Source organism: Chiroxiphia lanceolata, chromosome 18 (genome assembly GCF_009829145.1).
Source record: "Chiroxiphia lanceolata isolate bChiLan1 chromosome 18, bChiLan1.pri, whole genome shotgun sequence".
NCBI lineage: Eukaryota > Metazoa > Chordata > Aves > Passeriformes > Pipridae > Chiroxiphia > Chiroxiphia lanceolata.
Window position 1 is genome coordinate 7,340,171 of NC_045654.1, and position 25,755 is coordinate 7,365,925.

General features: G+C 54.9%; 3 protein-coding genes across 9 annotated transcripts in view; all 3 read right to left on the bottom strand.

The window, feature by feature from the left end:
- Nucleotides 1-5,316: 5,316 nt before the first annotated feature.
- Nucleotides 5,317-8,135, bottom strand: CRYBB2 (crystallin beta B2). 2 transcript variants are annotated; one of them, XM_032706079.1, is made up of 5 exons: nt 8,077-8,135; nt 7,260-7,378; nt 6,262-6,436; nt 5,740-5,882; nt 5,317-5,621 (listed from the first exon to the last, which is right to left on the bottom strand). In XM_032706079.1, the coding sequence occupies exons 1-5, from the start codon at nt 8,131-8,133 to the stop codon at nt 5,453-5,455; spliced, it is 663 nt and encodes a 220-aa protein (XP_032561970.1). In that variant the 5' UTR covers nt 8,134-8,135; the 3' UTR covers nt 5,317-5,452. The 2 variants fall into 2 exon arrangements, with proteins under 2 accessions (XP_032561970.1, XP_032561971.1); XM_032706080.1 differs by having other exon boundaries at nt 5,343-5,621; nt 6,304-6,436; nt 8,077-8,130.
- A 3,272-nt stretch (nt 8,136-11,407) lies between these two features.
- Nucleotides 11,408-16,697, bottom strand: CRYBB3 (crystallin beta B3). Of its 3 annotated transcripts, XM_032706077.1 has the most exons (6): nt 14,968-16,697; nt 14,153-14,232; nt 12,693-12,811; nt 12,476-12,608; nt 12,215-12,357; nt 11,408-11,673 (listed from the first exon to the last, which is right to left on the bottom strand). In XM_032706077.1, the coding sequence occupies exons 1-6, from the start codon at nt 15,086-15,088 to the stop codon at nt 11,508-11,510; spliced, it is 762 nt and encodes a 253-aa protein (XP_032561968.1). In that variant the 5' UTR covers nt 15,089-16,697; the 3' UTR covers nt 11,408-11,507. The 3 variants fall into 3 exon arrangements, with proteins under 3 accessions (XP_032561968.1, XP_032561966.1, XP_032561967.1); XM_032706075.1 differs by having other exon boundaries at nt 14,153-16,697; XM_032706076.1 differs by lacking the exon at nt 11,408-11,673 and having other exon boundaries at nt 12,221-12,352; nt 14,153-16,697.
- A 190-nt stretch (nt 16,698-16,887) lies between these two features.
- Nucleotides 16,888-25,755, bottom strand: part of KIAA1671 (KIAA1671 ortholog) — a 71,188-nt gene continuing 62,320 nt past the window's right edge. For all 4 annotated transcript variants that reach the window (XM_032706040.1, XM_032706041.1, XM_032706042.1 and 1 more), the window contains 6 exons: nt 22,424-22,679; nt 20,708-20,882; nt 20,396-20,523; nt 20,072-20,205; nt 19,844-19,926; nt 16,888-19,354 (listed from right to left, as the gene is read on the bottom strand). In XM_032706040.1, the coding sequence (XP_032561931.1) occupies nt 19,848-19,926; nt 20,072-20,205; nt 20,396-20,523; nt 20,708-20,882; nt 22,424-22,679 (772 nt within the window). In that variant the 3' untranslated portion in view covers nt 16,888-19,354; nt 19,844-19,847. The remainder of the gene's footprint in view (nt 19,355-19,843; nt 19,927-20,071; nt 20,206-20,395; nt 20,524-20,707; nt 20,883-22,423; nt 22,680-25,755) is intronic.

A 25,755-nucleotide genomic window follows, 5' to 3' on the forward strand; every position in this document is an offset into this window, starting at 1 on the left:
GTTGCTAAGCGAGCTGGTCCCTCCTCATGATGCACGACTTCATTACGCGGCTCCCTAAATGGATGTTACACACCAATGACATTTGCCTTAGAGCATATGAAGTCCCAAAATAGCGGGCGGCTCTCCGCATTATTGGTTTGGTTTCCTGAAGAATGTCCCTATTGTCTGCGGGGCTGTGGTGCCCCATGGCTGGTAGAACTCTTGGGTGGGGTGGCAGGAGGGATGGGAACCCCCAAACCAGCCAAACTGTGCCCGGGGTGCGAGCGATGGGGGATCCCAGGGTGGCCCCATGCGCAGGAAGGGACGGGTGGGCTGCACACTGCGAGCAGGGGCCGTGGGGTATGATGCAGGTCTCTCTCTTGCTCTGATCATTTTTCTCTCCCTACCTTGAGCATCTTTCCTGATGCTTTGCTCAGGGTTTTTCTGCAGGCCTCGTGTTATGAGCAGAGGACACAGCCTGAGGGGAAGAACCTTGTGCTGCTGCTCGAAGGGATGCTCCAGACACAGCCCCGCTCCTGCAGCCTCCCACCACCACTGGACCCCAAAGCTCTGCCAAAGGGACCAAATCCAGCTCATTACACACCTTCCAACCCGTACAGAGGTGACAGGCACCGTATCATACCCCAGGAACCTGGGTAAGGCCACTTTTCCTGTCCTGCAGCCACAGCCACAGTGGCAGCAGTGAGGACCAGAGGGACCAGCTGCTCACGTAGCCATTTCATCTAAAATTGCTTAAACTCAGCTCAGGCTGTCTTTTTAGTTGAACTGAACAGCGCAGAGAGGAGGTCTGGCACCAGTACATAAGGTACAAGTAAAAAAGAAACATGTCCATGTTGAAGAGACAAATTTGCTTTTCCTTTTTTCCCTGATTTCCTAAGAACATCCATGGCCGCTGATCTGCGCAGCACTGCCCTAATCCGGTGATATATTTTAATCCCATTACGTTGCCATGCTCTCGCTCACAGCCCGCCTGGACCAGGAGGAACAGATGTTTCCTAATTGGCACTTGTGCTGCCCAGGGGTTTCCAGCAGGGACAATATTCCTTTGACACTGACAGCGAGTCCCTGCTGCTGGCTTTACAGCCTCAAAGGATTTCACGGCTGCTCCTGTTCCACTGCCCCACCTCGAGCTGCTGTTCTCCATCCCGTGGCACCGGCAGTGACCCCGGCCGGGTGCGTGAGCTCGGTGGAGGGGTCACGCCGTCACCGGTGACCATTGCTGAGGGTTAATTGCCGGCTGTGGCGGGACAAGGAAGCAATCAGGGCTGCCCTGGCCTCTCGCCCGGAGGGAAAGGCAACATTTGCTTTTTTCCGTGTATTTGGGGAAAGGCATCGGATTCGAAGCCCCGTCCCAAGCACCAGGGCGGCTGCGGCCGCTGTGCCGGGGGCTGCCCAGCTCCTCACCCTCACCGCGGCTGACTCGTTATTTCCAGCGCATCCCTTTGGCTTTTCATCTTATTGAAGTGTTTTGGTTTTGGCCTGTTCCACCATCGAGGGCCAGTGGTGATGTGTGGGGCCGCAGCGTCGCTGTCCTGGCCGCCTGTAATCCCCTGATCCACGTTAATCCCATTATGTCTCCACGCGGCTGTTTCCAATTCTGGCCTTTGAAGAAGTGATGTTTCTTAATTAGCTTTCAACTGGACGGGATTTCTTTTACTGTCTGAAAGGAGCTGTAGAGCTTTCATTCCTTCCTTTTTCTCCCTCGTTGCACTGATGTTAGGAACAAAAACAAAGAGCAGAAAGCAAATGGGAGCCTGGCATTCCGGAAGAGAGCATCCATCAGCCCCGGCCGCAGAGCCCAGGGACCACGAGGGGATCATTTGTTTTACCAGTTGCTGGACAGGGCTGGTGCTGCCTCTGCCCATAACCCAGAGCTCTCCCCCGCTGCCCTGCACGGCCCCTGTGAGGTGGACGAACCCACACTCTGGGCTGGCACTGGCCCAGCGATGCCAGAGGGTCCTGAGCCAGCGCCCAGCAGCCACCAGTCCCGGCTGATTCCCTTTCCACTGCTAATCCTGGGGTTTGGCTGCAGCATTCACAGCCCAAAATGGAAAATTTTCTTGACCCTCCCCACTCCCCATTCACATCTGAATATTAAAACTGGTGGCTATAAGCAGAGGTTCTGCTCGTGGCACGGTGCCAGTTCCTGGTGCTCCCCCCCAGCCCCTCCATCCTCCCTCAGCCACCAGCAGAGACCCACCGCCCAGCAGGTCCTCCCCGCCCAGCAGAGCCGCTCACTTGCAGCACCTGCTTTTTCTCCCCAGATGTTTTCTCTAATCAGAAAAGAGGGAAACGAGGTGCAGCAGCAATGGGGAGCTCAGCATCCTGCTCGGCCCTGCTCCTGCCTGTTCCCGGGGACAGCCGAAGCTTGGTGTCCCCCGCTGAAGCTCCTCTCTCCCCGGATATTTCACTCCTGCCTCAGCTCTTGCATTAATCAGAGCAGAGATTAGTTTTCAACATGCCAAAGCTGAGCATCGATAAATCACAATTCTGCCCTGAAAACCACAAGGCTTTAATAATACATGCTGGGTTCCTGCTTGGTTTTCCTTCCTTCCTTAAGCCTTTAGTGTTTGTGTCTGTGTCTGTGTGTGAAGGCACAAACAGGAGGCTGGAGGCTCAATTTAATGTAAAGAAGAAAAAAATTGAAGCTCAGAATCTCATGTAATCACGTGGCTCCAGAAGCTGGAGGATTAAACATAACAATAATTTCCACATTAAAAAATCCATGAAACCCGCAGTAAAGCCCTCACAGCTGGCAGGGCACATTCAGTACACAAAGTAACCAGGCTGCAGGTGAGATCGAGCTGCTCCCACTGTGCCTAAGAATAAGCATTTCATATTTTTTACAACTGTTGATTTTTAGCCCACGATTCCCCAACCTGGGGTGTCTCTAGGTGGGATTTCCCGGGCTGCTGCCGGCAAAAGCAAAGCAAAGCCAGTGGAAATCCACATCTTCATCTCTTCATTGCCTTTGCCTCCTCCTTGCCAGCCAGCCCACCCTGCGTGAGCCACGGTCCCCACCGAGGCACCTTCCAAGGACAGACAACGGGTGATGCTGAAGTTGGATAAGAAAACAGGAAGGAAAAGGCACCTCAATCTCGGATGTGATTTAGCCAGGGTTGGCATTATTTTTACCCTCACATTAATTACTCCATGGCAAATCGCTGCTCTTCCCCTGCAGGCAGGCCCTCGCTCTGCTGGGGATTCACCTGCCGTGGGTCCCGGGGGTCCCACTGCCCGACCCAGCCACCGTGGGTAGGGGAGGAACAGGCCATCCGGGAGGCTGGAACCAGCACGGCCAGTGGCGATGAGGTCTGAGCCTCCCCATCCTATTTGCTGGGTGAAAAAATCCTTTCACTAGCCTGGAGAACAGCTTTAGCTCTGCCGACTACTGGCACGGCGGCAAAACCACCCACCCGCCACAGCGCCATGGGACCGCCGAAATATCACAGCCCCGGCGCCGGCAGCGAGGGGCGATGGGCAGGGGGAGGGAGGGGACAGGGACACCGGCTGGGGGGGCCGGGGGCTCCGAGCTGCTGAGGCGGGGTAGCAGCGAACCAGATGGCAGCTCTGCAGCGTGCGTGGGATGGAGGCGATCTTCTGCTTTTGAATAAAATTAAAAAAAAAAAATAAAAAAAATCTTCCAGTATATTTTCCCCAGAGCCAGGGACGGAAAAACCCTCCTCTGCAGAGCTAAAGCTGCCTCGAGGTGACCCGAGGGCACCCACCTGGGTGCACCCAGCCACCAGATGAGGAATTTCTCCCCCCCCCTCCCCCCGACAGGTCCCATATGAGCTGCTCTGGGCTTATTCACATTTTCCACTTCTGCTTTCAGTACTTTTCCCCCAGGACCCCCCACTCTGCTCACAGCCGGGCTCCGTTTTCCCGCAGAGACTGCCCTGGTCCCCGGCTGCCAGGTTGGACGGGGCTTGGGGCAACCTGGACTAGTGGAAGATGGCCCTGCCCATGGCAGGCGGTGGAACGAGACGAGCTTTAAAGTCCCCTCCAATCCAAACCCATCTGGAATTCCATGGCTGGGAATCTGTGATTCCTGGGGGGGTCCCTGCTCCCCACCTCGCTGCTGGTTTCCGCAGTTTGCTTCCCCAGAAGCCGCCGTTTCCCACCAACACGCAGCCTCAGGCAGAGCTCTCCCCTCAGCAGCACCGCGGGGAGTCTGTCGCTGCTGCCGCGAAAACCCCGTTTTTCAGCATAAATGTTCACGTCTGCGATGATCCTGAATTCCCCCTGTGGAAGGAAAGGCACAGCTTTCGGCAGGGAAGCGGCGCGGCGGCTGCCAAAGCCCGCCTCGCCGAGGAGCTGACATTTCACAGCAGCGTTTGGCGAGTGGTGAACTGGGCTGGTCGCCCGCGGGCTCGCTCATCCGGAGCACGGGGACGCTGGAATGCGGAGGTTTAAGGGAGCAAACCCCCCCTCCGCCGGGGCGGCTGGGCGTGGGAGCTGTTGAGGGTGATGATGTGCATCTGTGACTCCCTCGGGTTCCCAGTTTTGCTGGTTTTCACACCAAAGCAGCGGAACGAGGCGCTGCGGTGCACGAGAGAGGAGAGCGGCAGGAGGCACGGAATGCCCGGGGTGCCCCGGTCAGGTTTCCATCACCTGTGCAGCCCCGGCCCCCTCTTGCCCACACACAGCTGCAGTGACACACAGCGGCTGCCACGGCCACATCCTGCTGCCGGAGGGGACCGAGCCCGGCCACCTCCGCCACCACCTCCGGCACCTGCCCCTGCCACCTCACGGAGCCCCCGGCCAAGCAAGTGCGGCTGCCTTCCTCCACTTCCTTTGCTCGACTTAAGACACGATAATTAAATCATCCTTTAGCTCCGTGACTGCTAAATTAAAGCATTATTCCTAATTAAAGCTTCCAGTGCCTAATAACTAAAGCAATTATTTGGCTCGGAGGTGCTCTGACCGAGAGGGCAAACGCTCCCCCTCGCAGCCGTCGTGGCATCCTCCCAGTCACCGCGGTGCTCCTTGGACACCTTTGCCGGCCGCAGCAGGATGCGACCCCCACCCCTGGCTGTGCACCCCGGGACAGGGCTGAGTCCCGGAGCCACCGCGCGGGGGCCAGACCCCCAGGTCTGCAGGGGGCGAGCAGCTCCCGTCCCTCCCGCTGAGCCCCAGGTCACCTCCCTCTCCCCGGGCGCTTTGGTGGGCCGGCAGCGCCGGTGGCACTGAGAGCATCGAGGGTGCGGCGACGGGTCCCCCTCCCCACCCAGGAGCACGGGGTCAGGAAAGGCACCGCAACACCGGGGGTCCCTCTGCAGCCCCGGGAATGAAGGGGCAGAGCTGGGACTTTGAAATTCCAAGCTTTATTGAGTTGCTTCGGCAGCGCGTGCATCACACGGGGGGAGGCGGGAGGCGAGGCCGCGGGGGCACAGCGGCGGCCGGGGGAACGCTTGGTCCGCTCCCCGCGCCCCGGCACGGGCCGGGGGCTCTAGTTGGTGGGGTGGTAAGCGCCACGCTGGTGCCACTGCATGTCCCGGATGCGCCTGACCGACTGGATCTGGGGGTGCTGAGCGCCGAAATCTGAGCTGTCCTTGTAGTCCCCCTTTTCAAACAGGTACTGGTAGCCCCGGTAGCCAGGGTACTGGTATCCCACCCACCTGCCAAGGCAAGCAGGGGGGTCACACACACACTGAACATTGCCCGGCACGGCACGGCCGGGGCTGTCCAGCCCTGGCATCGCCCGGGACCCCCGTCCCCCCCGGGCCCGGTACTCACGTGCCGCTCTGCACCCGCACGGATGAGACCTTCTCCTGGTAGCCGTGTGCGTGGAAGCTGGGCACATCGTCGTCTATGATTTCGATCTTCTTGCCCGTGAAGCTGGGGTTTTCGTACAGCACGATCTTGTGCTCCTGGCTGTCCTGCAGCCGGGAGAGCAGAGACGGGGGTCAGCGGCTGCCGGCCCCCGGGACTGGGCAGGGGGGGCAGAGCCCAGGGCTATGGGGAAACCGAGGCCAGGGCCGGCACCATGTGCCGCCGCTCCCACCGATGCCGGGGGTGCTCCGCATCCCTCCATCCAGCTCAGAGAGCCGGCGCCTGCGCGGGCACTGCCAGACTTACCAGCAGACGTCCTCCGCTCTGGGGTCACCTGCCAGTGCCCCCGTCCCCGCGCCCCCTCCGACCCCCCCACGGCTCCCCGGGCCCCGAGGGCTGGGGCGAGGGTGCGCAGGAGGGGGTGCCCCTCCGCCCGCGGGGCTGGGGAGGGCGGGAGAAGGCTGGGGAAGACTTCTGGCTGCAGACCTTGGTCTGGCGGGTGGGTAGTGGCTGTCTGGGTGCTCTCACCACTTTGATGGGTCTCAGGGAAGTGATGCTGTCGCTTCTCCGGCTGTTGGTCCAGGAGTCCCAGCGGGGGTACTCCCCCTTCTCAAACACAAACTGCTCCCCTTTGCAGCTTGCCTGCTCGTAGCCCACCCAGCTGGAAGAGATCAGGGGACGCGCTTCAGATGGGGCAGCGGGGCGGGGATCGGCACCTGGCACCGACCCCGGCGAGCGCCCCGGGGCTGAGCCCCCAGCCACGTCCCCTGATCCCTGTTGGAAACGGAAAGGAGCACCGCGGTGCCCGGGAGGTGCCAGGGGGGAGCAGGCAGGGCTGTGATGTCTCCAGCCATCCCGCATGTCTCTGCTGGCAGCGGAACTACAGGACTTTCCGGAGTGGATGTTCCGATGTGGTGGCCACCCATCCATGGTCTCTGGGGACCCACAGAAGAACGGGATCACCCACGTGTTCCAGATGGGGCTGGGCTCCTACCAGGGTGCTCTGCAGCTGCCCTGTTGTACCTGGGAGCAGTGCTGCCGGCTGCAGGGCACAGGCAGGGAACCCCCCAGGTGCTTTCCAGGGGTTCCCCCTTGCCCAAAGCCCATGGTCTGGGGAGCACATGCAGGTTTAGCAGGTGGGGAGAGGGCACCGAGGGTGTGCCAGTCTCGCCTGTCCCTGTACCCGAAGGAAAGGAAACCAAGCTGGGGGTAACATCACGATCTCTGCCTGTGCCCACACTTATCTGATCCCCCTGCCACTGAGCAGGGCTGGGGGATACCAGCCTGTCCAGGGGACTCTGTCACCCACTGTCACCCTCTGCTCACCTACTGGCACTGGGTACACACTGGGGTGAGCAGCTCAGTGATGTTTGCCACATGAAACCCTGGGTACGACGCAGGTGCCAGCAGCAGGGAGACCCCTCCTCCCCCAGCCCCTGCCTCCCTCCCACATCCCCCCGTGGTCCCCAGCCCCCCACACGTACGGTCCGGAGTGCACCAGGATGGAGCCCACTTTGTCCACGCCGGCTTCCTTCAGGTTGGGGCAGGCCCCGCTGAGCTCATGGCAGCGGCCCTGGAAGTTCTCCTGCTCGAAGATGGCAATCTGGAAGAAAGCAGCACCTCAGAGAAGGGGTCACCCCCACCCTTGCCACCGCTGCAGGGGGCACACACTTTCTCAGGCCACCAGGTCAGCACGTCTGCTGCAGCCCAGACATCGCACTGCCCCCCCAAACTGCATTCCAGAGGCTTTTAAGGAGCCTGCAAGCACAAGCACATGCTCCCATCCTTCTGAGGATGCAGCTTGCACTCCTGAATGTCCACGAGTCCCTGCTGGCACCATCCCAGTGCCCCGGTGCCTGTGGCAGAGGGATGCCCGTGGTCACACTGAGGGATCCAGGCTGTGGCTGGAGAACCACGGCTACTGGTGGGACAGAGTGAGCCAGACACCCGGAACACACTGGGATGGCTCAAGGGCAGCCCCAGCGCCGCCAGCTCAGCACAGATCTCAGGGGTCAGCGGGCAGGGGGGCAGATCTGCTGCATCTGCGGGGGGGGATCAACAGTTGATCCATTCCCACTCACTCCACCTGCACTGGGGCTGTGAGATGACAGAAAAATCCCATTCCCCATCCCCTAGTCCCACAGCAAACAGCTCAGCACCTCAGCCAGACACACTTGGCACCAGCCAGGAGTGCTGGGGGTGCTGGCGAGGGGCATATTCGTGGCTGCTCAGCTGCTTCCAGGGGTGTTCCAGGGGATGGTTTGGGCCCCCAGTGAGGGGGCTGGGAAGTCTCACACTGACCTTGGAGCTGGCTTGCTGCTGCTTGGAGGCTGGCATTTGGTGCTCGGAAGCCATCATCAGCTGGGTTGTCTGCTGCCTTGGGAGGGAAACTCTGCAGGTTAAAATCTGTCACTGGGGAGGCACCAGGAACTGTGCTCAGAGCCCCATGTCCGTGCCCTGCAGTTCGCCCAGGGAGGAGGGGTGTTGGGGCCAGGGCTCATGGCAGGATGGGCTCAGGCTGGGGTTGCCAGGGACAGTCCCTGCTTAGGGATGCTCAGCACCCCAAACCTCCCCAGGCTCGTGGCAGAGCCCAGGCAATAGTCCTTGGGAGTTGCCCAAGGTCTCCAGCCCAGAGGAGTGCAGGGAACTGTGAGCCCACGGCATTCCCAAGTCATTCCCAGAAGAGCCCAGCTCCTGCAGTCGAGGCTTTTCCCGCTGTCCCTGCCCAGTGACCAGCTGAGAGCCCCTGTCCCACACGGGTGCCTGAAGGGGTGACAGGGACAAGCACTGGGGCTCCCTACACCAAACCTGGCCCAGGTCTGCAGGACCCTTTGCTGAGCCCTCCTGGCTCTGCTTGGCACTGTCATTCCTTAGAAGGACCCTTGTCCTCAAGCCCAATGGGACACTCAGGATCTGAGCAGCTCCAGAACTGGTGAAAACGGCTCACTCCCGACAAAAAGAAACGGAGCCGCGGCTGGGTGGTGACATCCTGATATCCTGCTTTGGGCTGCAGGGACGGGACTGTCCCCCGGCTCAGCCCCTGCGTGCCTGCACCCCGCGGGCTCCGGGAAGGGACCCCGGCCCTGGGAGTCGGGAGGAGGCCACGGCAAAAGAGAGGACAATAAATAGCAAAGTCTTACCAGTTATACCAGTACCCGCTTGAGCCAGTGACGGGCTGGGGCCGGGAGGTGGAATTTATACCGAGCTGCAGCAGAGTGGTGCCAAAACTATTTACAAAATAGTTAAAGCCTGATTCAAAGCGAGAATGCTGGATTAAACCCCAATGAAAACCAGGGTCAGCTGATCCGCCGCAGCCTTTGTCTGCCCGAGCACCAAGCCCGAGTTATTTCATTACCTGTCACATTCGAGTCACCCGCTTTGTCGGGTTGGTGGCGAGGAGATTTGGAGTTTGCATGCATCAGCCGAACGCGTGCCAAGAGCCGGGGCGGCCCTGGCCAACAAAGCGCCCGCCAGCCCCGCTCCAGGCGCTCCGGGGCCAGAGACTTGATCCCCCGACAGCCGCCCCGCCGCCGGGGCCGCTCAACCTGCTGAGCTCGGCTCTTTCCATGCGCGATAAAACGCGCCTCAAAGCCCTGGTGAACGTCTGGCTTTGCCCGTCTCCGGCCCCGGGAGGGGAGCGGCCGTGCCAGCGCCCGTGCCAGCGCAGAGGGAGCCGGTGGGGCTGGGGGCACCGCGGGAGCCCCTTCCCGACACCGACCCTTCGGGGGTGGGCAGGGGCAGGAGCTGGCCCTGGTGGCACGATGCCCAGACAGCACCCTCAGCCCGAGTGTGGGGACTCCTCCTCTCTTATCTCCCACCCTCTTGGGGTCCCTGGGAAACACCCCAGCCCCACGGGGCAGTGGGAGCAGCAGCACGGGGGCCCCTCTCTCACATCAGAGCAAAGCCAAGGTCAGCGAGGGGCTCAGCCTGGGACACATCCCCATGCCCAGGCTGTGCCCAGGGTGGGCGGCAGAGCCGAGGCTGAGCTGAGGGGTCGAGGACAGCAGTGAAGCCCCTCCTCTGGCGTCTCGACACCGGCCGACCCGGGAGGCCCCTCGGGGCTGGGGGCTGACGGTGGCTGCAGCAAAGGGGTTTCACTGTATGGGGGGTACCCCAGCTGTCAGACTCCCTGGGTGCTGTGCAGCACCCACAGCCCCCTCTCATCCCCCAGAAGAGTTAGATCCCCCCGTGTCAACCCAGCAAGTGTCACACAGCGTTAACAGATTCCGGATCCATTCCCTCCTCCACACTTCGTCCCTGCAGGATCCCTTCGGGATCATCCCTGCCCCCTCTCCTGCCCCCAGGATGGCTGCACACAGGGTCACCCTGCAGGGTATTGTCACCAGAGCCTGCAATGACATGTGGGAGGGTCAGTCCCAGCTGTGGGCAATGGGGTCTCAGTGGGATATGGGGTCACAGGTGACCGTGTGGCTCTGCAAGAAACCCACCACACCATGGAGAGGTCTGGGCAGGCTGGGGGGCTGAGCAAGAGCCTCCAGCAGTTCCAGCCCTGCCAAGTCCTTCTCCCTTTCCTGTGCCTCCCGCTGTGGCACCACAGAGGCACCCAGCACTACCCTCCTCCTCTTCTGGGCTAATCCATTGGGGTCCCCAGCCAGGATCCCCATGAGCCTGCCCCAGGTCCCAGCGCACGGCATGTTTGCCCCCCAGTCACCATCGGCACATCCTGGCCCCTCACCACCCCAGCAGGGGCTGACACAGTGCTCAGCACGGCTCCTGTGACTCCAGGCAGCAATTCCCTCCCTTGGCTCTGCCGGGACAGTTTAGCTCATCCCAGCCCCGGGCAGTGGTGATGCCGCAGCCCCCTGGGCCCAGCAGCCCCACAGACTGTTCTGGAAGCAGCTTTTGCCTCTCAGGGCCACACACTCGCCTTCCACAGCTGCCAACCCGAAACTAAAGAGAAAGGCTCTGGAGCAGCTGCTCGGGGACCAGCACGAAGAGCTCAGGTGGCCTCAAGCCCATCTCCCCTCTCTGCCCCCAGCCCTGGGACTCCTGAGCGTGGCTGCATTGTCCCCACGGAAGGGCTCTGCCTGGGTGACCAAGGCAGCTCAGGGCTGGGCTGCCCAGCACCTCACCAACACCTTGGGGCACCCCCCAGCCCCCCACCTTCACCACCAGAACAGCTGAGCCCCCACGTCAGAGTTCATCCCCCCGGAGAAACAACCCCTGGTGCTGTGAGTACCTTCCTTGGGGACAGGCTGGGGACCCTGCAGGACTCTAGGGCTGGGCACAGCCCCCCCCACTTAGGGTGAGTCCCCTTTGGGGTGCACAGGCCTGGCTCTGCCAGGGGGTGGCTGTTCTGCACATCCCCCTGCTCCCTACACCCCCCCTGCCCCTCCCTGCCACGGGGACTGGCTGCCTGCCCTGGGAGCAGGCAGGAGATGCTGTGGAAAGGGACAGAGGCACTGGAAAAACCCTGACGCGGCACCACCGGGGGTTATTTTTGGAAAGCTGCAGCCTTTATGTAACACTGCAAACACACTCCCCCCCTCTGCTCTGCCCGGGGGGTGTTGGGGCACAGCCATGGCCCCCTCCCCATCCCACCCCCCCGCCCTGTCATCCCGCTTCATTCCCCCCCCGCCCCACCCAGGACCAGGCAGGCCCCGGCAGCCTCCAGCTCAGAGTTTTATTGAGGTTTTTGCACAAAAAACACCACGGTCACGGCATCAGCCGGGGCACCCCGTGAGCCGGCCCCGGCGGGGGCACAGGGTCCCTCAGCTGTTCTCGAAGGAGCCCCGCTGGTGCCACTGCTGGTCCCGCACGCGCCGCACGGACTGGATGAGGGGCTGGTTGGCGTCCCACTCGTTCCAGTGCCGGTACTCGCCCTTCTCGAAGACGTGCTGGCGGCCCCGGTACCCGGGGTACTCGTAGCCCACCCACCTGCAGGGATGCAGGCAGTGCTCAGTTGGGCCCCCCGCCCTGCTGCACCCCCTGCCCAGCAGGTACATCCCCTCGGAACAGGGGGCAGTGTCCCTGTCCCCATCCCACTCCAGAGGCCGAGGCACTGCTGGTGCCTCTGCCTGCCGCAGCCAGGTGATGCTGCCCAGGGCCACTGCCCTGTCACCAAATGTCACCGCACAGGCTGCAGCCACAGAGCCCGGGTGGGAAATGCCATGTGCTGGGAGTGGATGGAGAGCCCAGGGCGGAGAAGGAGCCATAGCTCCATTGTTCTGGCAGGGGGTTAGGGCAAGGAGCCATCACACAGCCCCACGGACACCACCCCGGCCCCCATTACTTCCTGTGGGCCAGGGAAAAGGTGAGGGGGGGAGGGAACAAGGGACATGATGGACACAAGCAGCACCATGGGAAGCGCAGTGGCAGTGCCAGACATCCCTGCCACCATGGGAGGACCAACCATGGCGCCACTGGACAGGACCCTGTTGGGGTGTCCCCATGTGCACCCAGTGCCCCCCGTCCTTACGTTCCATTCAGGGCCTTGACACTGGCCACGCGGTCTTGGAAGCCGTGGGCCCAAAGGCTGGGAACGTCATCATCCACGATCTCCATCTTCCTCCCGGTGTAGCCTGCATTCTCAAAGAGGTGGATCTTGTGGTCGGCGCTGTCCTGGGGGAAAACAGCAGTCAGGGGCTGCCCCCAGGCCCTCAGGACCCTCCCAGCCTGCTGGTCCCCAGTGCTGTGGCCATCCTGGGGGGCACAGCCACCCCAAGACAGCCCCACTCACGATCTGGATGGGGCGGAGGGACATCAGGCTGTCGCTGAGGTGGCTGTTGGACCAGGAGTCCCAGCGTGGGTAGTCGCCCTTCTCCAGCACAAACTGCTCCCCGGCGTAGCCTTGTCGCTCGAAGCCCAGCCACCTGCGGGACCCCAGCGTGAGGGGGGGATGCTCTCCCTGCCCCACCTCCCCTGGAGCTGATCCATCCTCCCCACCCTGGACTTACGGGCCAGACTCCACCTGGATGGAGCCCACCTTCTCCATCTCTTTCTCGGTGATGTTGGGGAGCTCCTCTGTCAGCTCACACTTCTTCCCCTGGAAATTCTCCAGCTCGTAGATCGTGATCTAAGGTGGGGAGAGACACTGTCAGTCACTGCCACAGCCATGCTGTGGAGGGAACACCCTACCCCACTGCAGGGATCCCCTGGAAATGGGAGCAGCAGGGGAGCAAAGTGGCCATGTCCCTCTGTCCCGGCCGCCCTATGCCAATGTCACTCCTCGCCCACAGCAGAGACAGGTCCTGTCATGTGCCTCTGCCCTGACATGGCTCTGGGCCTCACTCTGAGGCCATACTCTGGCCAAGGGTGTTTGTTTGAATGTCCTCCATGACAAGCTGAAAACAAGTGACCAGCTCGAACACAGCACTGGAAACACAGAGGGTTTGGGCTGAGACCCCCAGAGCTGTGGGATGGTGTCTCCTGCCCCCAGCCTGCTCATGGCCCATCCTTTTCTTATCTCTGCTCCTCCAAAACCAACCATTCCTCTGGCCTGGCCTGGACCAAGGTCATTATTTAGTGTTTCCTTCTAGACCTGTCAGGTACAGAGACCCCAACATCTCCCTGGGTCCTCCTCTTCCTGGCAGAGCCTCGAGGCTGAGCTGCAGGATGGGTTGGAGGCAGTGCCAGCAGCAGGAGCACAGCAGGGAGCAGGGTCCAGGGTGCCCAGCACAGTCTGGGGACCAGGAAGGTCCAGGGGCACACCCTCTGGGCCCTGCCCCAAAGGGGTCCCAGCTGCAACCCCTGAGCCCAGGACAAGGGCAGAGCCTCCTGCAGACACCACGTAGGGGGGGTTCAAGGGACAGAGGTGACACCCGTGTTCCTCAGGAACTTCTGTACACTCCAAAGCAATAAACAGCCCAAGATCCCAGCACTTCTTTATCCCACTTGCAGGATCTGCTCCCACCTCCAGCCTTCCCAGCCAGGAACAGCTTTGCCTGGTGTCCTGAGCTGTGGGAAGGGCTGCAGCCACCGCACTCCCACAGTTGATTTACCTCCAACCAACCTCTGAGCTTAATTCAAACCTAAACACACAGCCAGAGAGCTTCACTGCCCAGACCCACAGCCGGTCCCACTGTGACGGGATGCTTTGTCTCCTGGATTAAATCACTGGGCAGCTGCACACCAGACTGGCGGGAGAACGTCCTTGGCAGCCACACAGGCAGGGACAGCATCCCTCCTGCCAGGCAGCAGCAAATCCTCGGCCCCAGTCTCCCTCCCCAGCCTGCGGCTCCACTCAGCACCCGAGCGGTGACACCCACGCGCTGCTGCAGGAGAGCTGGAGGCTGCTCACATCCCCAGTACAGCCTGCAGTGCTGGTACTGGTTCCAGCCTGGCTCACACACATGCATCCCACGGGGACCCACAGCATCCCCCAACGTCCGTCTGGAACCAGTTGCCCCCAGTATACCTTGTAGATGCCACCTCGCTCGCCAGCTCCCTCCCCAGTCGCCATCTGCTCGGGGGGACTTTGCTGCTCAGTCATTATGCCTGGAAAACCCAAATTGCAGGAGGTTAACGAGCTCTGAAGTCCTTCATAAAACACAAAGGATGAAGCTGGCCTAGGAACAGGCAGAACAGCTAACACAGATCCCGAGTGCAGCAGCTGTAAATCCCCACGGATGTCCGGGCTAGGAGGAAGCTCAGTGATCCATTCTCCTCCCCCTCCTGCACATGGGCCCCACATCCTCACCCAGTTCACCTGCAGGACCGACCTCAGCCATCTCCCAAGGGACACGGATCCCCTCTGCCCTGGGCAGCTCACCCAGTTGTCACTAAACTCCTGTCTCACAGCTTGGCCTTTGTTTCCAGCAGGAATTTGCCAGATTTCAGCTTCCAGCTGCTGACATCTTTTCCCACTAACATAAACCTGACACCTCTCCCTTGCTCCAGTATCCCAGGGGGCACCAGACGCGGCAGCTGGAGCTGCTGCTGCTGCCTTGGCTGGGGGGATGGTGGCGAGAGCCCCCTCCTCGCTCTCCAGGAACATCCACAAAGCTCCTGCTCAAATAGGAAACTCGTTGGAAAGCGCCTCCCCGGCCTTGCTACGCGAGGGTTGGCGAGGGGTTAAAAGATGAATAAAAAAGTTCAATCAACGTCCTTAATCAAACCCTGCAGCATCACTTCTCGCCACACACGAGCCAACCCTTCACTCGGTGACACCTCGACTCAGACACTCTAGTTCTGTTTTAAAGCCCCTTCCAGTCCAAGCAGTGCTGCTGGTACCTCTCCGGTGTGGTTCCGCTCTGCCGGCGGCACGGCCGGCCCCGCTATTTATGGGTTGCTTCTGAACAGAACAGCACATTATCCGAGCGCTGATACAGCAGCTGCGTCCACGGAATTCCATCCATGAGATTTCATCTCAATAGCGCGGGCTATGGAAACGTCATTCAGATTTCTCCCGGCTGTCCCTCGGAAATGGGCCACTCGATTTACAGAAGATTAACGTCGAAATTCACATCAGCACGTTCACGCTGCTTCTTGCCAGGTTCTCTGGAAAACTCTCCCATCAGCATTTCACGGGAGGGTTTAGCCTGGAAACCGAGCGCAGCGCAAAGCAAAAACCGGGCAAAATATTGACCGTTTGTTTGGGCTCCAACACAAGATGGAGTGGGGTCGGGGTCGTCTCTGGGAGCTTGGAGGGAAGCTGGGGTAGGTGGTTCCAGGGCAGGAAAAGACCTCAGGATCTCCAGGGCGGGGTTCTTGCTTCAGCTTTGGCCCTTACCAGGATGGTTCTCTCCATTGAGCCCGTTCGTTCTTTGGCTCCCAGTCCCGCTCCCTCCCCGGCCCATTTCCCAGGAGCATGTTGGCACACAGCAGGGTTTAAGGCACATCCTGGGGTGTGTAACGGGTGGTTTTGGGAGCCAACTGCCTTGTACAGGGGTTCATCCACCTCTACAGGCACAGGACAATGTAACTGGGGGGAACACAGCCCTTCCACACCAGGCACCAAGCTGGGAGTGTTTCACTCTGCTGATTTCCTCTTCAACTTTAAAAGTCCTTTCCAATCCAAACCATCCTGTGACTCCCCAAGGAATGCTGAGTTCAGCTGCACACAGCACCATTTACAGCTCTTGCAGGGTTTCCTACCTGCTCCGATCACGGCTCATCCTGAAACCCAGAACTACACGAGAAACCTTTACTGAAATTGTCAGAAAAGCAAATGCCCTGGGCCAGGCATTTGAACCAGAATGGAAACCTGTCCCGTCATGCTGAGCATTAGAGCTGCTCATGGCGAGGCCCTTCATCCCCATCCCGTCCTTCAGCAGCATCCTGGAACTTCCCATTTCCCCACAAAACATTCCATCCCTGCAGAAATTAGCCATTTACTGTTCCAAGTCAGGTATCTGCTGTGAAAATGAACGCCCTGCACCACAGCCCGTGTGGGACACACCAACACCTCCCACACCACCACATCCCACTGACTTCATTTTCCACAGAGCAGCCCCAGCCCAGCCTGTGCTGGCAATCCTGCTCCTTCCAGGATGCACTGACCACTCCTGGGGTGTATCGGGGCTGGACCATGGAGTTATGGGCAGGCAGCTCCTCCAGCTCCACAGGGTCAGTTAAAGGGCACCAACTCTGCAGCACCAGCCCCAGCTTTTTCCATCACAAGAGGAAAAGGAGCTGAGACTGAAGTGCCTGTTACTGGGGCAAGGACGGTTAAATCAAAGGATATGAACTATTTACCTGATATTTGCCTCGGAAGTGCCCTGATTCCCTCTAAGTCATTCTGTGCTCCAGCTCTCCCTGGGCCACCTGCACATCCAACCATATCCCGGGTGTAACACCTGAGACAGGCGGCACATTCCAGTGTTTGCACAAGGGCTGAGGTAACAAACCTTTTACAGGCACCGCTTTGAATTCCCAAATCTGTGCCATGGTGCATTTCAGTTTACCAATAAACAAATTCCAGGGTGAAACAAACTTTTGTGCGAGAGAAAAGGGGGTGGTGTGGGGGGTGTAATTCCTGTCAGGCCACTTCAGAGAAAGTCTTGGATGTCTTCTATCTCCACCAAACAGCAGAAAAAAGCACGTGGCAACAGAAGTTAAAGCGTAAAAAATTCCAACAAACATTATCTGGAATTAAAATAGAATTATATAAACTGTATTACAGTCTGTTCTATCATTTAAGAAGTAATAACATATTTATATATCTTTTATTACAGAGTGATAGCCCGGAGAGAAGGAAGTAGATATTTAATCCATGTACAATATAAAGAAATAATAGAGCAGAAAAAACACTGTCCCATTCAACAACATTCTAAAGATGCTTTTTAATTAGACATTTAAGCATTAAACATTTCTCAGTAGTAGGTTAAACTACTCAATACAGTAAGTTTCAGTGCATTGTCCAAGCAGACGTGGAAATGCAAACACATTCAAGGGCTTTGTGGAAACCTCGTGTTAATCCCCTCAGTTTCCTCAACACACAGCAGTTACAGAATTTCTGGCCTTCAGTTATGAGACCAAGAGCCAGTAAATCCTCCAACTGTTGGGAACACAACACTGTCACCTGCTCAAGTGGAAAATCCAGCCTGTGTAAATGTTCCTGTAAGCAGGGAATTACCTGATTAGTGGGGTTAAAACGGGCCCCACGTCATCTGAGTGAGCAGAGCCATCGCCACCCTCCTCACACCTGCACAGGCTGCTCAGGCTGGCCCAGATGTGTGTCACACGTGGGACACAGCGATGGAACCCTTGGGTGCTGCCATAAAAAAATGTATCCCGAAAGAAAAAGAGTTGCCTTTTCCACCATCATCGAAAGGAGAGAGAAGAAAATCTGTGCAACGTTTTAAAATGAGCTGAGAGGAGCTGGTTGATGGTGGTGGCTGTGCTCAACAGGGCCCATCTCCCACTGCCAAAGATCCTGGGGGATCCCTGCTCCATGGGGACAAGAGGGGCTGCAAAACTAACAGTGGCAACAGCTCCCATGACAAATAGGGCAGAGCAGCAAGGAAAGACTTTTACATAAGATAAATGTCTTCGTCTCATCTCCACACCAGGAGCTGCCATCAGAGCTAAATCTGGGAGCGAGAAATGGGCATATGGGACTTGTCTCCTGACATCCTGCTGCTATTTCCTAGAGCAGACTGGGACTGCAAATCACCTCCTCTGTGACTCCTTCATGAGAAGAATTGGCACATGGTTTTGGCAGCTACAAGCCTGACAGACAGCAGAGCAGGCAGGCCACCACTGTGGTAACCCCATGGGAATCGAGCTCCTGAAACACTGATCAGAAAAAATAGAAAGGAAAATGAGGGGAAGTGCTGGTGCTTTATGGTTTGAATCTAGAGGAGCCCCTCAGCAGGACATAGGAAGTGCAACCCAAGGAGCAGCCCCAGCTCTGGCAGGCAAGGAGAACACTCCACTCTCCGTTCCCTCTTCATGCTTTCCTGGTCGAGCCTGAGGAATCCGACAGGACAAATCACCTCCCTCCTTGGGCTTCATTTTTAAAGGTTTACTGAAAGAGCACTTATCTGGGACAAGAATCAGTTATGTCTTACATGGCCATGGTGTTGGTATTTCAGAATCAAAGACATAGACATGTCTGGGGATTAGTGATTCCCAAACACCCGCGTGGGCCATGAGAGCCCTACTCCGCTATCAGCACATTGGTCTTGCCAAAGGAAGGACAGGAAATCATCTGAGAAACTGAAGATCACGTTTAGGTTATCTCACAAAATCAGCATAAAAATAAAAACTTAAACCTGGTATTTACAGATTAACAAATAAAAATAAGAAGTGGGACTATCCAAACTGCTATTAAAGTGACATTCAACAATTAACTGGAACCCTGATATGAGTGTAACATCCTCCCTCTTCCCTTCCTTTTTTGTTATAAAAACAGTATTTACATATTTTTACTTTGTTTTTTAAAGAGAACTGGTTGACATTATTGCTTGATCCTTTTTAGGAAAGACATTCCAATGAAGCAATTATTCCACATGCTGACAAAACACAGAATATACCACTTCAAGAGTGACAAAAGTTAACATTTTGTTCATCTAAAAATTATCTCCATCTGCCAGGTCAGCAGATCACATGTAAATATAAGCCAATCAAAAATACATTTTACAAAAAATAATCAAGTTTCCTTTTTCAATATGGCAGTAAACATGATTTGTTCTTCCACTCTCACCTTCCACAAACTTCATTCTAAATAGGAGCTTACTATTTGTTCACAAAAAAAAAAAGATAAATTTGATTAAAATTGTTATTTTCATAAACAAACACAAAGCCCAGCCAGACACATCTACCAGAGGTTACAGCTCTGAGTGCTGAACACCTACACAGTTCGACAGCGAGGGGAGTTCCCTGCATCACAGCACTCCCAAATATCTTCATTTTCCAAGACTTTCTGAAGTGCTAACCAGGAACCATGGGTCCTCCTGGTAGGCAGGTCTGAAGTGACACCATCCCCCTGACCTGACAGACACAGCTTTGTATTTGACTATGAATTGAAGCAGCTTTCTCCACAAAACAGGAAGGCACCATGCACAGAGCAGTTGAGGCAGGAAGCAAACAGCAGCAACATGACATGGGGGTTTAGGTTCAGATGAGTTAAGGCTTCTGTTAAACTTCTTTATCTTCTTCTAGTTAGAATCACTGTCTGGAAGGAAAAAACAGAAGGAATTGAAGTAATGGTGTGACACGGTCAGACAGTCAGCCCTTCCCAGGGACCGCGATAGGAAGCCCCTCAAAATGTGTATTTCTGTTGTAGTGTCCCCTTGGTATTGTCCTATTTAATGTATTAAAAGCTCAAAAGCTGCCAGAAATTCTGTTGGAACAACACAAGGTGTTCAAACTGTGTGCAAGCCTCAGTTATCCAGCACCAGACTTGTTCTTGCCTGCTGGAAGCGCCAGGAAATCACAGCCCCAACAGAGCAAGGGTTGTGACAATTAAATTATCTGCAGAGAACCAGTGACACTTTTACCTGGGAGTGAAACACCTGCTCTGCCCTAACACACAACTACTGACAGTCCTGGTGGATGTGGTAGGGTAAAGGTCTCAGAGTTAGGTCTAACACTGCTTAAAGAAAATGTGGTTTTGTCTCTGCACACCCACACTTAGCAAAGCCCCCCTTCCTGCCCCAGGTACCTTTTCAAACCTGATTCTCGTAATGGCTCTGTCTCTTCTTTGATTTCAGCTCCTTCAACCACTGAGGAGACTTTTCTTCTGACCTAAGATATAAAAAAATAATCTTTATTCCTTCATTATGAAAACTCATTATAGAAACAAAAAAAGAAATATCCAATTTCTTGCATTATTTTTTTTTTTCTTCCATCAAAACCAGTATCAGCATCGTTGGGGCTGGAATTCTCTCACCTGTCCTCCTTCTCCACACTGGAGGGCAGCACTCTGCTCCCGGGAGTCCCTAGCTGGGCTTTGGGGGATTTGAAGAGCTGAGCAGAACCAGTGTCCCCAGCGCTCTCAGACTCTTGTCTTTTCCGCAGCTGGGCCTAAATACAAAAACAAAGAAAGGGATCCCTTTAAGCAAGCATTCAGGCTTTATTTAATGCAAACCAGATCACTCATTTATAAAACCAAAAAAAAATTCATGCCTAAAATCAGGGCAGGGATTCCTTATAAAAGCATCAGCAGCTCCTGAACTGTTTTATCTCTCACCTGATGTGCTCTGCCTGCGCTCACCTTGAGAACAGAGTGATCCATTCCTGGGAACACGGGGAGTCTCTGGGCTTGTACCGCAGACGACCTCGGAGTATGCTGGATCTTCTCTTCCTCCTCAGAATCTTCCTGTTGCATAGTTTTCTTCTCCTCTAATTAATTGTTTACAAAAAAGCAGAGGGGGAACCATTAGTCAGCTTTTCATCTATCCCTTGTTCTAGATCTCTCCTTCCATTCAAGAGCAAATGAAGAGCAGGATTTAGAAATATCATTTAGAAACTCCCGCCTTACACCCAAGCTGATCACAGCTGATTATTTCAGGTGGCTGAGGGATACCTGTGGAATCCTTGAACATCCAGGCATTATCTGGTTCTTCCACCAAGGAAAATCTGTTCTCAAACTCCAGTCCTCTGCTCCTCCTCAGCGAGTGGGACGTGGGGTTCCGGCGGCGCCGCTTCTTGCTGAGCTGCACCCGAGTTTTGAGGGCACTGGAGTCCAGGACAGCCGTGTGCTGGAAAAAAACCCCACACCCTTCAACCAGCCTGGAAATAAACCCCAACTCCTACACAATGACTTCCCAACCCCCTTCACTGCATTAACCTATTCAGTTTATTAAACTATTCGCCTGCTTATTATTCTTAAAGAGAATTTATGGTGAGGGGGTGGTGCATCGTGGCTCTGGGCTGTGGATGTCTGATCTGCATTAATTATTTGCACTAAATTAATACAAAAAATAACTGCAATAAATAGGAGTTTGGTTCCTAGAGTGCTTTATCAATACAGGTCTTCCTAGCTAATAGCAGCTGAAGGCCAATCTGAAGACTGGGATCTAAAAAGAGCGAGTACACAAAATTCTCTCCCAGTGCAGTGCTGCAGCTTCCCTGCCAGCCACAGACATTCGAAGCCACTCACCAGCAACAAGGACACTCCAAATTTAGTGTCACAGCATTCAGAAAACTTCTGTGATCAGTCACTTCCAACACATCCTATAGGCAATAACATTTACAAAGCAAAACTAGGAGCTGTAATTTATTTACCTGCTTAAAGCAATTTGCTGTTAGAGACTTCCCTGCAACCAAGAAATATCCCTGAGCCTCCTCTTCTCCAGAAGATGTGGGTTTGTTTCTTTTCCAGAGATTTCAGGTCAGGAATAAACTACTCAATAAACAGCATTTTCCAGCTGTACTTGGAGCTACTCATGTTTTACTGAGACACCTTTAGTGGCCTAGGGACAACACAATACAAGACCTTCTGGAAGTGCTCAAACACCGTGTGGATGTGGCACTTGGGGACATGGGTTAGTGGTGGCCTTGGCAGTGCTGGGGCAATGGTTGGATTCAGTGGTCTTGGAGGACTTCTCCAACTTAATCAAAGCTCTTGCAAAGAACTCTAACCTCATTAACTGTGTATGGCCAGAAATTCCTGGTCTTATACCAGTGCAAGATTTTTCAGTATGAAAAAATCCTTTAAAATGCAGCTATGAGCTATTACAGAAAGAGCCTAATTGTAAATAAGAAAAATATTAGTGAATGCCTTTATAGCCTTAAATCTGCATGGCTCACAGCACATGTGTTATTTAAGTTTCCGGTGTTCATAAAGCCATTTAATTCTTCTGTTACAGCTCAAAGAGAAACAGCAACTCCAGTAAGACACTGGCAGTGCCCCGAGCAGCTGGAAGTGTTCAAGACCAGGTTGGACAGGGCTAACAGCAACCTGGTCTAGTGGAAGGTGTCCCTGCCTATGGCAGGGGGTGGGAGTGGATGAGCTTTAAGGTCCCTTCTAACCCAAATCAGCCTGGGATTCCATGTTTAATTATCTGAAGCCAGCAGCTTTATGGAATCTCTCGGAACCTAAACATTGCAGAGACCAGAAGAACTTTGATCCCAAGCTTTTCAGGCAGGAAGGCAGCTGAGAAAATTCAGTGTGGGAAAGGAAAGGCAGAGGAAAACTGGGTGCAAATTTTCCAGAAGAAACTGCTTTGCAGTGATTAACACAGAGAACAATACAGGTGACACAGAAGGAGAATTTCTGTTTCCCATGATGGCAACTTACATCAATGAAAGAGAAATCAGTGGTCTTGTCATCAGGGAATGTGTCTCCCACAGGAGGTAAATCAGTCCCATCAGTGGAGTCCATGTCAGTGCTGGAACGGTCCAGGCTGGTGCTCCTTTGGTCTTTGCTGAAGTCATGGTGCTCAGCCAGGGAGGGCTGTTCTGTCTGCGAGGACAGCGAGGACGGGCGGCTGTTCGGGGGCTGCTTCCGCGTCGAGACGACGTCATTTTCCAGGGAAGGGGATTCGGGCACAAAGCTGAAAATGGAGCAAATGGCATCTGTGAGAACTGCAGGGTAAACAAACAACTGCAAGGACAGTCTGGATCACACGTGGTCAGGAGAACTTAAATAAAGGTGGAACTGAAACTACAGCTATGAGGAGCCAAGGCACCTTTGGAGGCAGCAAGTACCAGCAGCACTTGGGTGTGGATCCCTTCCATCAGCTTTCACTCCTTGGATTTACAGTATACTGGGGATTGGTGTGTATTCCATCCAGCCAGAGGCTTTTCCCTTCAGGAATGCTGGAGCTGAAGGAGAGGTGGGCACCAGGTGGCACCCTAAGGCTGGGCTCTGCAGGCAGAGCTTTAGGGGTGTCTCAGGAAGAGCGCACAGGGTGGCAGGAACTGCACACCAGTGTTGGGATGCTCCCAGTGTATTCCTAGGATTCCCTCCTTTGCCTAGACTGACAGGAACGAGCAATAGTGTCCAGGACCCGCATTCCAGTGCTGAGATGCTCCCAGGGTATTCCCAGAAATCCTCCCTTTGCCTAGACTAACAGGAATGAGCTACAGTGTCAGGGCTGAAAGCTGTTACAGTGGTGTCTCCCTTTGTCACACAGGTTGGAGTATTCCTTTAAACAACAGGATAAAGCAGGAATGTTCTACTGTCAGTTAAAAATCGGGCTGTCTTGCTTCTAATTCCCAGTTAAAAAAAAACCAGAACCAGAAGTATTTATGGAATTCTGATTTTTCTCCTCCTCTTGGAGGAAGTCTTTTCTTACTAAGCACCATTTCTTGAGCACATATCTAGGAAAACTGTTCTAAACCCAAAAATACATGTACATATCAATATATGCCCGTTTTTTAAACAATAAACCTTAGTATTTGGTACAGCCCACAGTGACAGCAATCCTGGGAAGAAAACACTCAGGAGTTTACTGCTGGATAACAACACCCATCAGCACCAGTACATGGTACAATGTCCAGCCTGGTAGAGCAGACACTGCACAGAGGGTTTCCAGCACACGAGCACAGGGAATGCTGCTTCCCTTCTTCACCCAGTGGGCCCCAGGATAATTAAGAATGGCACTAATGAGCTCCAGGACAAGTTTTTGTCTAGGATTTTTGCTTCGAATGATATTTGGTATCCACAGCGTCAGGCTTTAGACCCACTGCACAAACGGGGAGAGGAGAGACAATCTGCAGGGTTAGGACGTTTCATGGAAATTAAAGTGTGTGTTGAAAGGATCCTGTCTGATGTGCACATCTCCAAAAAGCCTCTTCCCTGCTACATCCCAGGGCTGCAGCTGATACAACTCCCTAAGGTTTTTCAAACCGAAATATCCAAGAGGAAGATGTGACAGAAATCCAGCTGAATTTACACTGGTTGGTGGTTCCTCATTCACCAATCTTCCCAATGGATTCTCCTTTGGAGTTCCTGCACAATTACATCCCTGTTACACACCGATTCCTGTGGCATAGCCCATCCCCAAAAGTAGGAAGGATGCCTGGAGTCGAAACCCTGTCGTGCACAGTGGATTCTTTCCAGCTGAACAGCAAATTAGGGGGGAAATTCCCTTCAAAAAAATGAAATTGAAAACATATTTTCAGTTCTCATTACTGAGATGTATAATGCACCTTTTCCTACTGCTTCATTAAGATTGCAGGGTTTATAAGCATATCCATAAGCTGCCCCCAGTGTTTCACAGGTGCATTTACTTCTCTGAAAAATCATCCTTCATGTGGAGCACACAAAACCAGCAGGATGGTTATCACAATGGGCAATAAACTGAGATCAATCCTCACTTTCACTTGCAATTAAATTTAATTAGTTTTAGCAAGACAGTGTTAAGAGGCCATAAAGAATGTGTTTCTTCAGCATGTGAAATTAGGAGTCAGAAAGGAAAGGAATTCTGCTTTTACACTGCTGAAGAGTGAGAATCCAAAGGCAGCTCTCACTGTTTGCCTGGTGTGTCACACAGGAAACAATGTCCATTCAAAAATCCCAGAATCATTTAGGTTGGAAAAGACCTCCAAAACCATTGAGTCCAACCTGTGACTGATCCCCACCTTGTCACCCAGCCCAGAGCACTGAGTGCCACATCCAGTTGTTTCTTGAACACCTTCAGGGATGGGGACTCCACCACCTCCCTGGGCAGCCCCTTCCAATGCCTGAGACCACCCTTTCCAGGAAGAAATTCCTCCCTTTATATGCCCTTTTGTATTCTGTAGCTGCAGGTTCCCATCTAATACAGGTGTCTATACACTGTCTCTGGAAGTGTTCAAGAACCAAGCAGAGTGGCACTTGGCCATATGGTTATGTGGGCACAGTGGGATTTGGGCAAAGGTTGGACTCAATGACCTTGGAGGTCTTTTCCAACCTTAATGACTCTGTGACTCCATGAAGATGAGTTCATTCACAGGTGCATTAATGAAACACTCCTAAAATGATCACTCCGTGGCTCAAACACCGGGAAATGCCCAAACCTAGAGGTTCCCCCAGCACAGCACAGGCACAGCAGGGTGGTGACACCGTTGGGTCCCCGCTGTCAGGGCGGGTGCGTGCGAGACACAATACTACGGGTGCGCAGCTGGGAAGGGATAAACTCTGAGGGAAGTGAGCCAGGCCAAACAGGAAAGCTGAATTATCAACGTCTCCTGCAAGTTCCTGCCCCCGAGCTGAGGCCAGGAGGAGGCAACAAAGGCAGAGCCCTGCTCAGAGCACCCGTGGTGGGATGGGGAGAACATCTCACCGGTCCTGGCAGGGGCTGCCTGCTTCATAAAAAATACACTGCAGACAAAATGCACTTGCAATACATTCCAGGAAGATTTCCATTATTTAAAAGTACATTAATCTCATTCCTCTCCGAGTGCCTGATTAATACATGAGTAATTCCCCCACAATGAGCCATAAGTCAAGCCAAAGCAGAGCAATGGGGTGGCAAAATGCTGAGAAGTCTCTACACTGTCATCATTACACTGAAAAAAAAGCAAAACCCAAACATTCCTTAAAGTGGAAGCAAAATTGCCGCACATGGGGATTGAATTCAACCCTTCAGTGCACTGGAATGTTTAGGTGGAGCTGTTCATACCAGGATGGATGGATTGAAATCA

Excerpts from the sequence above, each read along its gene's own strand:
- CRYBB2 (XM_032706079.1), bottom strand. The coding sequence starts at position 8,133 with ATGATGGCTTCCGAGCACCAAATGCCAGCCTCCAAGCAGCAGCAAGCC. Across the intron at positions 5,883-6,261 it reads TACCCACCCGCCAGACCAAG|GACAGCCAGGAGCACAAGAT; the intron begins GTCTGCAGCCAG and ends TCCCGGCTGCAG. Across the intron at positions 5,622-5,739 it reads GTGCGGGTGCAGAGCGGCAC|GTGGGTGGGATACCAGTACC; the intron begins GTGAGTACCGGG and ends TTGCCTTGGCAG.
- CRYBB3 (XM_032706075.1), bottom strand. The coding sequence starts at position 14,731 with ATGTTCCTGGAGAGCGAGGAGGGGGCTCTCGCCACCATCCCCCCAGCC. Across the intron at positions 12,358-12,475 it reads CCCTCCGCCCCATCCAGATC|GACAGCGCCGACCACAAGAT; the intron begins GTGAGTGGGGCT and ends GTTTTCCCCCAG. Across the intron at positions 11,674-12,214 it reads GTCAAGGCCCTGAATGGAAC|GTGGGTGGGCTACGAGTACC; the intron begins GTAAGGACGGGG and ends GCATCCCTGCAG.